The following is a 13,790-nucleotide window of genomic DNA, read 5'->3' as shown; positions in this document are numbered from 1 at the left end:
TTCACAGATTTTTTATTTTTTTCATCCCCTGTGAAAAGATGACTCACTGTTGCCTGTGTGCTTGCTCTACGGTTTGGTAAGGTTAGCCCTTACTTGTGTGAAGCACCTTGAGGCAGCTTTGTTGTGATTTGGCAGTATTCGTGCAGCAGATAAACAATCGTGCAAATGGTGATACAAGTACCAAAGTTGGCACAAATACTGCTTAGACATTACTCTTTTGAAAAAAATCAACTGGCCACTTGAATTTTCAATAGGCGGCCGGGTTGAGGTCAATTGAATTACACAGGGGTCAAAATTAAAAATGTTCAAATCATTTTGAGAACTACAGCACATTATTTGATTGTAAAGATTCCAAAAAGGTATAGTTTGGACTATCTATGACTGAATGATCAAGAGTTATAGGGTAAAAAGAGCAAAAATGGTGACAAAGGTCAGTTTCAGTACCTGGGTCAAAAGTTAAAGTTCCTTCAATTTTGGACATATGTTACCTCGTAACATGATAACTAAGCATGATACATGGTCCAAACTATTCCTTTTTAAAACCCTGTTTAATAATTTGCTTTTTTTTTTTATTTAGCAAAACTGGAGCAACTTTAACTTTTGACCCCTGTACAAACTGAAACTGACCTTTGAATTTTCAAGTGGCCAGTCAGCTTTTTCAAAAGAGCAATGTCTAAGGAGTATTTGTGCCACCTTTGGTGCTTGTATCACCATTTGCATGATTTTGCTCTAAATATTCTCTTAGCTGCTGCACTATATATAAAATTAAGTAAATTGAAATTGACCCCCAAAGTGTCTAACAATAGAGCCTAGGTAATAAAATCCCTTTAAGGGAGTTAAAAATTTACTGACTTAATTTTGTGTGGAAGTAACTGACTGATCTGCTGTGCCTTCTCGAGTAAAAAGAGCTAAAAATGCAAACTGCGGAAAGTCAACAGAAGTTCCGTCATTGCACAAAAATGTTTTCATAATTCTGAAACAAAACAAAATCACTACAAAAACCTTCAAATTGATTGTCAAAATGATTTACATGAGCTGATGAGACTTTTTAAACTTGATTGTGCTTTTATGATACAAAACAGTCCATTTAAGTTACAAAAGAAGCACAATAACTGTTTCACAAAAGTCAAACCTCTTAAAAATTAAGACAACTCGCATCAAAAGACACTTTTACAGCTCGGTTGTTCTGGAAACAGAGGTTTGAAAAGCAGAAAGATGATAAAAAAAAAAAATAAAAAAAAAATCACATTTCCACCTTTGTTTTGTGGAAAAGAATCTCACATGTAGACCGAGTGACAACCGAACATTAAACCCACAGTCGTATGCTGTGGGACAGATTACTAATCAGCACAACGCAGCGTGCCTTCCTGCACCAGGTTAGGGTCAAAGGTCACGGCTCATGGTCGGCGGTCATATTCACTGATCCTCCTCTTGATGTGTGACAGTTTGGACTTGAGATATTTGCACCGCTTCTTCTTAATCTGATAGTTTGCAGACTACAGCAAAAAAGAAAAACATTCCAAATAATTACCGCTCACTTCCAAAATCACTACAGTGACTTCAAAGTGCTGAGAATTAGGAAGAACCATAAAGTCAAAAAGACTCTATATACCGTTTACCTTTTAAGATTCATCACTTTAGAGTGTTCATCCATGGCATCCTGCATTGACAAGAAACATTACACAACATCAGGCGACCACTGAACAACAAACATAACAAAAAACAAAACTGTGTGCAGTCATTTTGAGGTTTGAGTGTCACAAACAGCACAGTGCTGCTGGAAAGCATTTACTAACAGCACACCTCAAACTGACTCATGTTATGTGTAAATACGCATAAATACCAAATACAATATGACATAGTATCTAAATCAGACAAAACTATCATGGTTGATGTGCAAGCACATACAAAATTGTGAAGTTGTTTAGTTAACCGTTTATTTTAAAATTTTTGATAGACAGACAGACACCTGAGACGCGCCCGCGCCCCCCCCCCCCCCCCAAGCATCTGCTCACCCCATTTTGTAATGAAACTTTGTTAAACACTTGCACTAAAACAAGAGCAATCAGAGATTACTGACATCCACCAATCCGAATCTGGATCACCTCCAATATTCAGTGGAGTCTTCCATGGCCTAATATCTATTTGTGGTGAAAATTTAGCGAGAATCCGTGAAGCAGTTTTGACATAATCCTTCAAAGCATATATGAAGTGAAATCTTGATCCAGATTGACAAATTGATGTCATAATCAAGACACTGTAAAAAGCAAAAAAAAAAAAAAAAAAAAAAAAAAGCATGTGACATTTTTCTCGTTGCTTCTACGTGGAAGTGCGTCGAGTGATACTTCCTTCCTGCTGCTGTTAGACCCACAACCAGCAGTGTTCCGAGTAGACCACTCAGTAACACGTTTTCAGCCATTTGCAATAATACTACACATTCTGTGCAATAATACTTGTACACTCACGTACAACATCACTTTAATACTCGTGCAATATTACGAAACATTCTTTCTGCTTGTATACAGTGTAATCTATTCTACTGTGTATATTGTTATTCTGCACAGAAGTTGACTTACGTATTTTGGTAAAAAAAAATTTTTAACCTTATTTTGCATACTTGCACTGTTGTTCTGTGACTGTCTGTGCTGCTGTAACATCGTAAATTTCCCCGTTGTGGAACTATTAAAGGATTATGTTATTTTATACCTGTGATGATGATATCAGCGTGCGCTGGTAGTAGTCTCAGGACAATGATGTCAGTTTGAGAGTTTGCTGTATGCGAGATGTGTACAATGTGGAACAGATCTGGCATTACACGGATGAGTTATTTGTGATTTATTTTGTCTGTAATACAATCAGTCAGTTTATTGAAACATATGGAGGGGTGGGAGTATCACTTTTTAGTTTATGGTTTAGAAAATGGTTTCTAGTAATATGAAGAATACTTCTGGATATTGGGCCAAACATCCAATCCATTCAAATACCCATTTTCCAGGAAATCGCCTGGATCTTATCCTCATATTTATGTCTAAAAACAATAATGTTCCATCAGTCACTGATTAAACAAAAAAAACCAAAAAAAAAACTAATGCTGCTAAAGATGCACTCACCAGGAACTGTAGACTGCCCTGATGATGTCGGTCCATCTCTCTCTCCAGGTCAACCAGGCTGAAATTAATGCCATCCAGCTCTGTCTGCAGGCTCTTGTACTCCTGATGATCCCTGTCAAACTCTCGTTTGTAGCTTAGACGCTCCTGCTCATCCATAATAGAAGGAAACATACTGCAAAGGACAACGTAGTGAAATTAGTTCATTACAACTGTTAAAATGAGTCTAGGAGAGGTTTTTTTTTTTTCCCCAGTGTCACATATTGTCCTGCTATGATATCCTTCCTCAACAACCATTTGCATTAAAATCAAAGCATTCGAGACACTGGAGTCCAGATTTAACTTGTATTCCAAGTCTCCGTTTGTCTGTACCATGAGGTTACTGCCTGTTTATCCGTTTGGGACAACGGGCAATAAAAAATGCTTATGTGGAGACCTCAGGGCTTCCATTTGGACAGCAGTTCAAAAAAAGGACTTGCTCTTAAAATATTGACAGGAATTTCAAATATGTTGCACAAGAGGGCCTGGAAATATTTTGGACAGGATGTGGGACTGCAAAAGGTCTAGAGAAACCACACTAGGTATACTGAGTCTATGCTCTAAGATGGGGCATTGGTCCAACTTTCAAACCATTTGAGCCAAATTCATTTCAGATTTGTCAGTTTGGGTATTCCATTCATTTCACCTGTCAAAAACTGATGGAACTTGAAGGGATTTTCAGTCTCAAACGTTTTCTTGTACCATCCATTGACCTATCTAAAAACAAGTGGCTGTAAAGGTGATAGTTTACTTGTGCAATCCATTAGTTTATCATTAAGAGATTTCTTTTAGTTCATCTTGTTGAGATTTTCACTTTGGAGATTAAAGAGCATATCATTTCAGATTATTTTATAAAGAAAGCTGATTGCTTCCAGTGCAGGTTCCCGATTCAAGAGAAGCTCTGCCTTGAAACTGGGAACCTTCCAGGTAACGTAGAGTTTCATCAGGAAGAGCATCCGGCGTAAAACTCTTCAGTTTTAAATGTGCTTTATAGTAAATAAAACTTACTATTAAGTTTAAATCAAACATGCTGTCAAATTCTAACTGGTTTTCACAGACGGCAGAGGCCGTCTGAATTCTAATTTATCTGCAGAATTAACAGTCTGACCGGGTTGGTCATGTGGACCAAGTAGAAAAGAGATTTACTAATAATTACATCATTAACAGATGATTTTAATCACTCACACATTGAGGTCCTCCTCCTCCAGTTCATCTGCAGACTCCACCCCAGTGTCATAGTCCTTCGGTTTGGGCTTCACAAAGTTGCTGATGTCAGAGTCCCTGCAAACAGGAGTCGCCATTCATGTTTAGAGTAGTGTGTATAATGCTTTTATGCGTCACAATAAGACTAAAATACTGTTACATTCACACAAGCAATGGTGACCTCTGCTTTGGAAATGAATGGAACTGACAAGCTTAAAATACATTTGAAAGACTTTGGATGTTAGCTCTAGTACTATATTACAATCAAAAGTAGAAAATTGAAGGTTTTATTTAATTGATGTAACTTTTTTTTGCACTGCAACTACAACCCATCACCATTAGAGGGTGCCACAGTCTCCTCAACACCCTCTACGTCCAGCATCAAGTCTATGCTACTCGTTTTCACAGGCACTCGGGAATTAAAAAATAAATTAAATTAATGAATAGATAAACAATGCTTGTTATGACACATGATAGATATCGGAATATGACCAATTTTAGAATTACCACCCTACTGCATGATGGAATTAGAAAATTGTTTAATCTCATGTTGTTATTCTGAATGAGTCTCACAGTACAGTTCCCTCTTCCCGACTGAGGCAATTGTGAAATACACAGATCGCTGTGTGACTGAAGTGTTCGTTACCCTGGCAGGTACAGGGGCAGCTTGTTGTCTAGTTTGTCCAGATAGTCCCTGGATCCCCTGACTTTATCATTAGGGTCATTCAATAGCACTTCTGGTTCACCGGACACATTCGTCACCTGAAACCAGAGAGAAGGTTTGCATAATGCATGTTTAGTTCACACAAAAATATAAATAATAGAGAAAAAAATATGAAGTACTGGTTTTAGGTGGAAATAGAAGAAAATGACACCAATGTGTATCAGTGCATTTGTTCTTTTGTGTAAAACTTTGAACATGCCTGATTTACTGTCAATCAAACAAGCATCATGATAACATGTTGCAGGGATTTTTTTTATGTTGCTGCGAATACATAAAAATAAATGGACTGAAAAGAAGCAGCAGCATTATATTACTCCTCACTCCACTTCTTGAATGCTGCAATCACGGTATAAATTGATTTCACAAAGATCACAGCACTGCCTGCAAAGTCAAGCTCACTGTACTTTTCCTCACCAAAAAATAAAAAAGAAAATTTCATTTCGATTTCAATTTATTTCATTTATATAGCGCCAAATCACAGCAAAGCTGCCTCAAGGCGCTTCACACAAGTATGGTCTAACCTTACCAACCCCTAGAGCAAACACACAGGCGACAGTGGTAAGGAAAAAAAAAATCCCTGTGATGATTTTAGGAAGAAACCTCAAGCAGACCAGACTCAAAGGGGTGACCCCTCTAATTGGGCCATATGAATGTAGGAAATTTCTAAATTCCAGTTGCTGCATTATAAATTTCCAATAGACTACATAACTGAACAAACCTCACGTGATGTCACCCATAGGTTTTCAACAGACACCTAGAGGAGCAGATATGAAGCCCAGGATTTTCTGCTCTGGGTGTCGCCACATTGGTAGCACTTTCTCTCCCTATGTCACACATCCCCTTTAGTTGGATAAAGAGGTGGGGCTTGGGTGACACCCTACATGACCTGAGTGGCACAAATGAAGCCTGACCATGCCCATTTGAGTTACAGACCAGCTAAGCTAACAGGCTAATCTGTGCTCAGATGTTTCTTAAAATCATTTTTGGGGACTGAGGAATGGTTCCTATAATTGTTTGCTTTGGTGTGGGCATTAAAAAATATGACCCGCTTATTTTCTCAGTAGTCGATTAATGGGACTTAACAGATCAAGCTACTGGTGGCTGGAAAAAAAAAAAAAAAAAAAAAGGCTAACACCGTGAGCACACAACATTAAATGAAACCAGATGAAAATTTCACCTTTATGCAAATATTACAGAACAGACATCTTAGATGATCAGTCAGGAGAATTAACCCTGCCACAAGCCATATTATTCCAGATATTTTTAATAAAATGTTCAAAAGGACAGGCACAGCCTTCCACGACAGCTAGCAACTGCAGCTAACGGCATCTGAGGGAGTCAAGTCAAAGCGGTCACGCCCCCAATTATTCATAATGTTATGGCTTAAAATGTCTTCAACTAAAAAAATTGGGGGGAGGGGGGGATTAAGCAAAACAAGATTTGTACTAGGTTGTAAACATGTTTATTTCTGCTCTGAAGTCGGACATTTTAACATGGGCATGTAGGACAAGGTTCTAACTTTTGGAGTTAGCCTCAAGTGGCCAGTCAAGGAACTGCAAATTGTGTCCCTCCCTCTTCCAGGTGGCTTCATTTGGAACCATCAAAGCTTGCAACTTCATATTTCTTCACAGGAAATTTTGCAGAGTAAAATAAATTCTGCGCGGACTACATTTGGTCCCACTCCAACAAGAGTTAAATAAACTATTACAGTGTGAAATCAGCTCTATCGTCTTGTCAAATCAAGTTTTTCCACTCCAATAAGAGTCAATCAGAGCATAAATGATTGTTGTTTATACTGTGATAAAGTTTATTTAACTCCACTTGAACTGGGACCAAATGTAGTCCCGGCAGAGTTTATTTTACTCTGTAAAATTTCCTGAGCTCCTGCCTTTCTTCCATGGAAGTTATCATACAGTATCATTAGAAATGTTCTCCGTATTTGTCTAATTGAACATTATTATGCAGTCTGTTCTTCCCACACAGTAAACAGGAGCTGTGTGCCGTTCTCCAGGTACAACCAGTTCGTCTACTTCTCTCTACATTCCTGAACACCACAATACCACCACCAACATCAACACAAGGCCTGATACAGCGACTCTGTCAGCTGTGCATGATAGCATCTGTTCACACAACATGGAATGAAAACTATGCTGGCGTGAAAGAGTCGGTTTCAGGGTAATTCTTTCTTACTCTCGCCTGATAATTTCAAACCTTGTACTAATGTTCAAGTCTAGTCACTCAACATTTTCATTTCATTTATAGAACCCAACACGTATAACTTGAGCAGGCCTCGTCGTCCCTTAAATGTGGTTCAACGGGTCACACCCAGAAACCGGAAAGGAAACCACTGATGTCTTGCACAACACACATGCACAATGTAGGCGGCTCATCTCCCAAAACTAAACATTCTGTGCTCTCTAGATCTACCAGAACCAGCTTTTTCAGGAAGCTTCATTAACCTGGATGAAGGTATAATTGGTGCAAAACACCCAATGACATCACAGAAAGGCTGCACATTTAATTGTGCATAAATCATTTTTATGGTTAATTTCATTCGGGAGATTGGTTTCAGCAAAACGAACGCTCCTCTTAACATCAAGTTCTACATAACGTGATGTACAACTACAGAAATAATTTTTATTTCCCTAAAAGTCTTCAACTGAACAGAATATTTACAACATGCATCTCCACAGAACAACATAAACCTTTAAATTAATTTCAAAGTATACAAGTAAAAAAAAAAAAAAAAAAAAAAAAAAAAAAAAAAAAATCTACGAACAGTCCACTCTGAACTGAGTATATAAAAAAAAAAATTGACAAATTAGACTAACTACAGCAAAAACAAAATGCTTTAGGCAACAACAAAGCACTGACAAATGTTACCAGTTTTGACACATTTTTGATAATGCAAATTTTTTTCGTTGTGGTTTTTTTGGATTATGCAAAGTTTCAAAAGGTACGAGGTAAAGTGACAACGACTTTAAAAGTGGGTTTCTTATTGACATGTTTGTATTCATAAATACAAAATTTACTATAACAGAAGACTGATGATGCAGAAATGGTCTCTATGAGAGCTTACATTAAAAAAAAAAATCAAACATTTGAAAACAAATTATGATCTACGAGGTCTGTTAGAAAAGTAACGGACCTTTTTATTTTTTGCAAAAACTATATGGATTTGAATCATGTGTGATTGCATCAGCCAAGCTTGAACCTTCGTGCACATGCGTGAGTTTTTTCACGCTTGTCGGTTGCGTCATTCGCCTGTGAGCACGCCTTGTGGGAGGAGTGGTCCAGCCCCCTCGTCGGATTTTCATTGTCAGGAAATTGGCTGATCGACTGCCGCTTTGCTTCATCAAAATTTTTTCAGAAAGTGTGAGAGACAGCCAAGTGGAAACCATTTGGAAAATTCAGATGGCTTTCAGTGAAGATCTTATGGGGATCACACAGATTAAGGACAATTACAACTGGATTAAAGACGGCCCACAGTGGCGGATGGCGCGCCGCGCACCGAGCGGTGATCGACAGGCTCAAACGACTAGATCATTTTCAAAGTGAACGCTTTGTTGATCCGGGACGTCGTCTGACTACCAAATAAATGGCAAGACAGCTGGACATAGCACTTTTTCGGCACATTCCACTGTGACAAGAGTTTTTGTCATGAAAAGATGTGCGGAGGGATTCGCGCATCGGAACGGAGGCGCAGGGCACAGAACAACGCCATGATGAAGCCTCACAGGACATGTTATGGCATGTCCAGCTCGTCCACAATTTCTCGGATAGTCACACGACTGAAAAGCCACCGAAAGCCGTCTGAATTTTCCGAATGGTGCAAGAGCTGGGCATGTTAGGGCTTGTCCTGTGAGACCAACACAGAGGTGCTTTCGTCCCGCGCCATTAGCGGCTCCGTGGCGAATTTCTCTGCTCCTCTTTCCATGAGGAAAACTCCTGTAACACTGGAATGTGCCGAAAAAGTGCTATGTCCAGCTGTCTTGCCATTTCTCTGGTAGTCAGACGACGTCGGGCTCAACAAAGCATTCACTTTGGAAATAATCTGGTCGTTTGAGCCTGTCGATTGCCGCTCGGTGCGCGGCACGCCATCTGCCGCTGTGGGCCGTCTTTAATCCAGTTGTAATTGTCCTTAATCTGTATGATCCCCATAAGATCTTCACAGAAAGCCCTCTGAATTTTCCAAATGGTTTCCACTTGGCTGTCTCTCACACTTTCTGAAAAAATTTTGATGAAGCAAAGCGGCAGTCGATCAGCCAATTTCCTGACAATAAAAATCCGATGAGGGGGCTGGAACACTCCTCCCACAAGGCATGCTCACAGGCAAATGATGCAACCGACAGGCGTGAAAAAACTCACGCATGCGCACGAAGGTTCAAGCTTGGCTGATGCAATCACACATGATTCAAATCCATATAGTTTTTGCAAAAAATAAAAAGGTCCGTTACTTTTCTAACAGACCTCATATATTGATGTTATCTACAGTAGTGTTCAGAATAATAGTAGTGCTATGTGACTAAAAAGATTAATCCAGGTTTTGAGTATATTTCTTATTGTTACATGGGAAACAAGGTACCAGTAGATTCAGTAGATTCTCACAAATCCAACAAGACCAAGCATTCATGATATGCACACTCTTAAGGCTATGAAATTGGTCTGTTAGTAAAAAAAAAAAAAGTAGAAAAGGGGGTGTTCACAATAATAGTAGCATCTGCTGTTGACGCTACAAACTCAAAACTACTATGTTCAAACTGCTTTTTTTAGCAATCCTGTGAATCACTAAACTAGTATTTAGTTGTATAACCACAGTTTTTCATGATTTCTTCACATCTGCGAGGCATTCATTTTGTTGGTTTGGAACCAAGATTTTGCTCATTTACTAGTGTGCTTGGGGTCATTGTCTTGTTGAAACACTCATTTCAAGGGCATGTCCTCTTCAGCATAAGGCAACATGACCTCTTCAAGTATTTTGACATATCCATACTGATCCATGATACCTGGTATGCAATATATAGGCCCAACACCATAGTAGGAGAAACATGCCCATATCATGATGCTTGCACCACCATGCTTCGCTGTCTTCACTGTGAACTGTGGCTTGAATTCAGAGTTTGGGGGTCGTCTCACAAACTGTCGGCCCTTGGACCCAAAAAGAATTTACTCTCATCAGTCCACAAAATATTCCTCTATTTCTCTTTAGGCCAGTTGATGTGTTCTTTGGCAAATTGTAACCTCTTCTGCACGTCTTTTATTTAACAGAGGGACTTTGCAGGGGATTCTTGCAAATAAATTAGCTTCACACAGGCGTCTTCTAACTGTCACAGCACTTACAGGTAACTCCAGACTGTCTTTGATCATCCTGGAGCTGATCAATGGGTGAGCCTTTGCCATTCTGGTTATTCTTCTATCCATTTTGATGGATGTTTTCCGTTTTCTTCCACACGTCTCTGGTCTTCTGTAGATGTATTGTTTGTATTGTAGATGAACAGCCTATAATTTTTTGCACCTGCGTATAGGTTTTCCCCTCTCCAATCAGCTTTTTAATCAAACTACGCTGTTCTTCTGAACAATGTCTTGAACGTCCCATTTTCCTCAGGCTTTCAAAGAGAAAAGCATGTTCAACAGGTGCTGGCTTCATCCTTAAATAGGGGACACCTGAGTCACACCTGTTTGTTCCACAAAATTGACAAACTCACTGACTGAATGACACACTACTATTATTGTGAACACCCCCTTTTCTACTTTTTTTTTTTACCAATAGCCCAATTTCATAGCCTTGTGTGTGCATATCATGAATGCTTGGTCTTGTTGGATTTGTGAGAATCTACTGGTACCTTGTTTCCCATGTAACAATAAGAAATATACTCAAAACCTGGATTAATCTTTAGTCACATAGCACTACTATTATTCTGAACACTACTGTATAGACTGGCACACCAACACAATATAATTGGAAAAAAATCCACTACCACCAAATGAAACAAATCCTCTAAACTTGACCTACTTTTAACTAGGTCACAAGGTCCAAAGAGTGCTATGTGAGTGATATGAAACAAATACCTAAAAGCCTCAACTCTAACCTACTTTTTATTTGGTCATAAAGGTCACAGAAGTGGCATGGATCACAGAGTGCTCATGTGTAAATTCATTGAGATTTTGGTCCACAAACCAAAAGTGATTGACATGAAAGCAATACCTGGAAGAGTTGATGAGTTATTGTAGTAATAAGGTTTTGAACATAACCAGTTTTATCTGGGTCACAATGTTCGTGAAGGTCATGTGGATCAGAGTGCATCATCTGCAAAGTTGCCCAAGATTTTGGTCCAGAGCATGTTGTTGCTACCTGGAAGTGATGATGACTTAGTGCCTTTGAGAGGTGTGACGGACGCACATACAAATGGACGCAACCCATTTTAATGCCCCGCTTCTGGAGGCCGGGAGACAAAATATACATACTGGTAATCTGTTTTTTGTTGAAACACTTAGTTTGATTTGAAACTACAAACTACTCTTCAAAAGTAGTTGAAATAAGCTGCTGTATCATGCTATAATTTGTCTATTTGTTCCTTATTCCTTGCAGGTCCTTTGGTCAATTTCTACCAAACTTGGTGTGTCAATGAAGGTCGGCCCTGAAATTGTTCAAGCACTGTATTCATTTTGGCAAAGGTCAAGGTCACTGGTGTCAATGGTAAAACACTGATTTTTTTTTATTCCTATATGCACCAAATTTGGTACCCATTGGTTCCAAAATTGCCCAGGTGAGCCATAAGATTGAATTTAGCAAAGTTCAGTCATTCATTCAAACTCAAGATCATGTCTTTCTTCGTTTGGTTAATCATCCCAGGTGCTTTGGCCAAATTCTACGATACTTGGTAACCATTAGGCAGCCCAACATCAATCACTCAGGTAAAGTTCAAGGTCAGTGGAGTCCAAGGTTACACTCATGTAAGGTAATGAATTGTGTTGTTTAGCAGGAAATTTTATCCTCAACACATTGACTACATCTTTAAAGATGTCATACTTGTCCAACTTTACAGTGGCCATAGCCCTTAGAGTGCTCATGCCCATAACTACTCCTGCCTAGTGTGGTTTATTCAAACTTAGGTGCTGTTGAATCCAAATATTTTCAGTTACGTTTTTGTTCACTGCACATAACACATACTGAATATTCATATAACAGAACACTTTATCCATATTCAACCTACAACTGGGTGATAGCCTCACTTAACTCACCCATTCCCCAACGCTGTTGTGTGCTTCATTGATGACCTTCACTTCCTCCCACAGAATGCGGTTGTGGCCCCAGCGTCTGATGTTTGATCGAGTTTTGACTGCAAAAACCAGCAGGATAATCAGGCCCACAAACACCAGGAAACCGAATACGATGGCTATGGCCTGCAGCAACCAGAGGACTCAACATCAGTGTGTGAAAACACATGGCAGAAAACATTCAATTCATGACCGTAATTAAATGAGTCAGAGCTGATCAGTATGAAAACACAGCATGAGATTACAGCAGTCAGCGTCGTAATAGCCGTAGGTGTGTAGTGATACTGCAAAGCACAGAGCAAAACTGCTTTATGGCAGCAATGTATTCACAGGGTTGTGTAAAACAGATATTCCTGTCCAATAACTAAATGTGCACAAAATTATATATACATTTCAACGCAGAGAAACTTTCTTCATTTTGTCCATCAATATGTGAAACCTGTGATTTGTACTAAACAGAGCTAAAAGATGGGAAACATTCAAATCATCATTTATCCAGTGAAACTTGTAGCAGTGTCATCACTTTCATCCATTTGTAGAATGATATTTATACTAATAATTTGCTCAGTTGGTTTATGTGTGACACCACAACTGCAAGACAAGCTAAAAACCTCACAGTAAACCGCTTCTTGTCCTCACAGATTAGACATGTTCTTCTTACAACAGGAACGAGAATCTCATCAACACTTGACTTGTACAGACATAATGGACCACAATATTGGCAAACGGAAAAAAAAGACTAAGCTGCAGCCTGTGTAATCAACAGTTTTAAATTGTTTTATGAACTTATTTAATACAGGACTGAGTTGTGTTGCACTGAAAGTGTGTGTAAATCGGTACAAATTTGGATGTAACTGTCCAATACTTGCAGTCTTTAACAGTTTCATGCGTAGCCATGTTAGCCAAGTCAACAAAAGCCTTACGGAGCCTTCAAAATGCAAATTCAGAATGTAAAAGGTAAAAGCATCGCAGACACAGCAGGGCATTGTTTTGGGTGCAGTTCAACTTATTTCAGGAAATTTATATAAATGAGTACCATTATCTACAAGATTTTAGCCATAAACATGAGGCAGCAACAGCATTAGCATCTCTATAACAATAGTTTAGAGATGCAAAACTATGTTGTAACTATTTATTCAATGGCAACTAACCACAAAACTTATACCGGTGGACACAGCTAAGCTAACAGTTAGCTAAGACAACCTCTAAGCTGCAAAATGAAAAATTAACTGATCAAGCTAAACCAATACACTGCTTTAACATTTAGCTGAAGCTACTGCTAACTTTTATTGCATGAATTCGACTTTGGCTTCAGTTTTGTTTTTGTTATTTTTGGGGGGGGGCCTCTAAAACCCTGAAAAACTGACATAAGAGTTGAAATTTTAATGTAGACTCATCAACATGGAGTTTCCCCGATAATGATAATGATGTACATAAAC

At 38.8% G+C, this 13,790-nt stretch overlaps 1 protein-coding gene across 2 annotated transcripts in view; it reads right to left on the bottom strand.

Moving 5' to 3' along the window:
* Positions 1 to 741: 741 nt before the first annotated feature.
* Positions 742 to 13,790, bottom strand: part of oclnb (occludin b) — a 28,776-nt gene continuing 15,727 nt past the window's right edge. For both annotated transcript variants that reach the window (XM_034171000.1, XM_034171002.1), the window contains exons 4-9: positions 12,316 to 12,477; positions 4,996 to 5,111; positions 4,332 to 4,427; positions 3,111 to 3,282; positions 1,621 to 1,660; positions 742 to 1,498 (exon numbers count right to left, since the gene is read on the bottom strand). In XM_034171000.1, coding sequence (XP_034026891.1) covers positions 1,398 to 1,498; positions 1,621 to 1,660; positions 3,111 to 3,282; positions 4,332 to 4,427; positions 4,996 to 5,111; positions 12,316 to 12,477 — 687 coding nt within the window. In that variant the 3' untranslated portion in view covers positions 742 to 1,397. The remainder of the gene's footprint in view (positions 1,499 to 1,620; positions 1,661 to 3,110; positions 3,283 to 4,331; positions 4,428 to 4,995; positions 5,112 to 12,315; positions 12,478 to 13,790) is intronic.

This window comes from Thalassophryne amazonica, chromosome 5 (assembly GCF_902500255.1).
Source record: "Thalassophryne amazonica chromosome 5, fThaAma1.1, whole genome shotgun sequence".
Classification (NCBI taxonomy): Eukaryota; Metazoa; Chordata; class Actinopteri; order Batrachoidiformes; family Batrachoididae; genus Thalassophryne; species Thalassophryne amazonica.
Note: the sequence above shows the minus strand (reverse complement) of the source record. Positions and strands in the feature narration are given on the sequence as shown.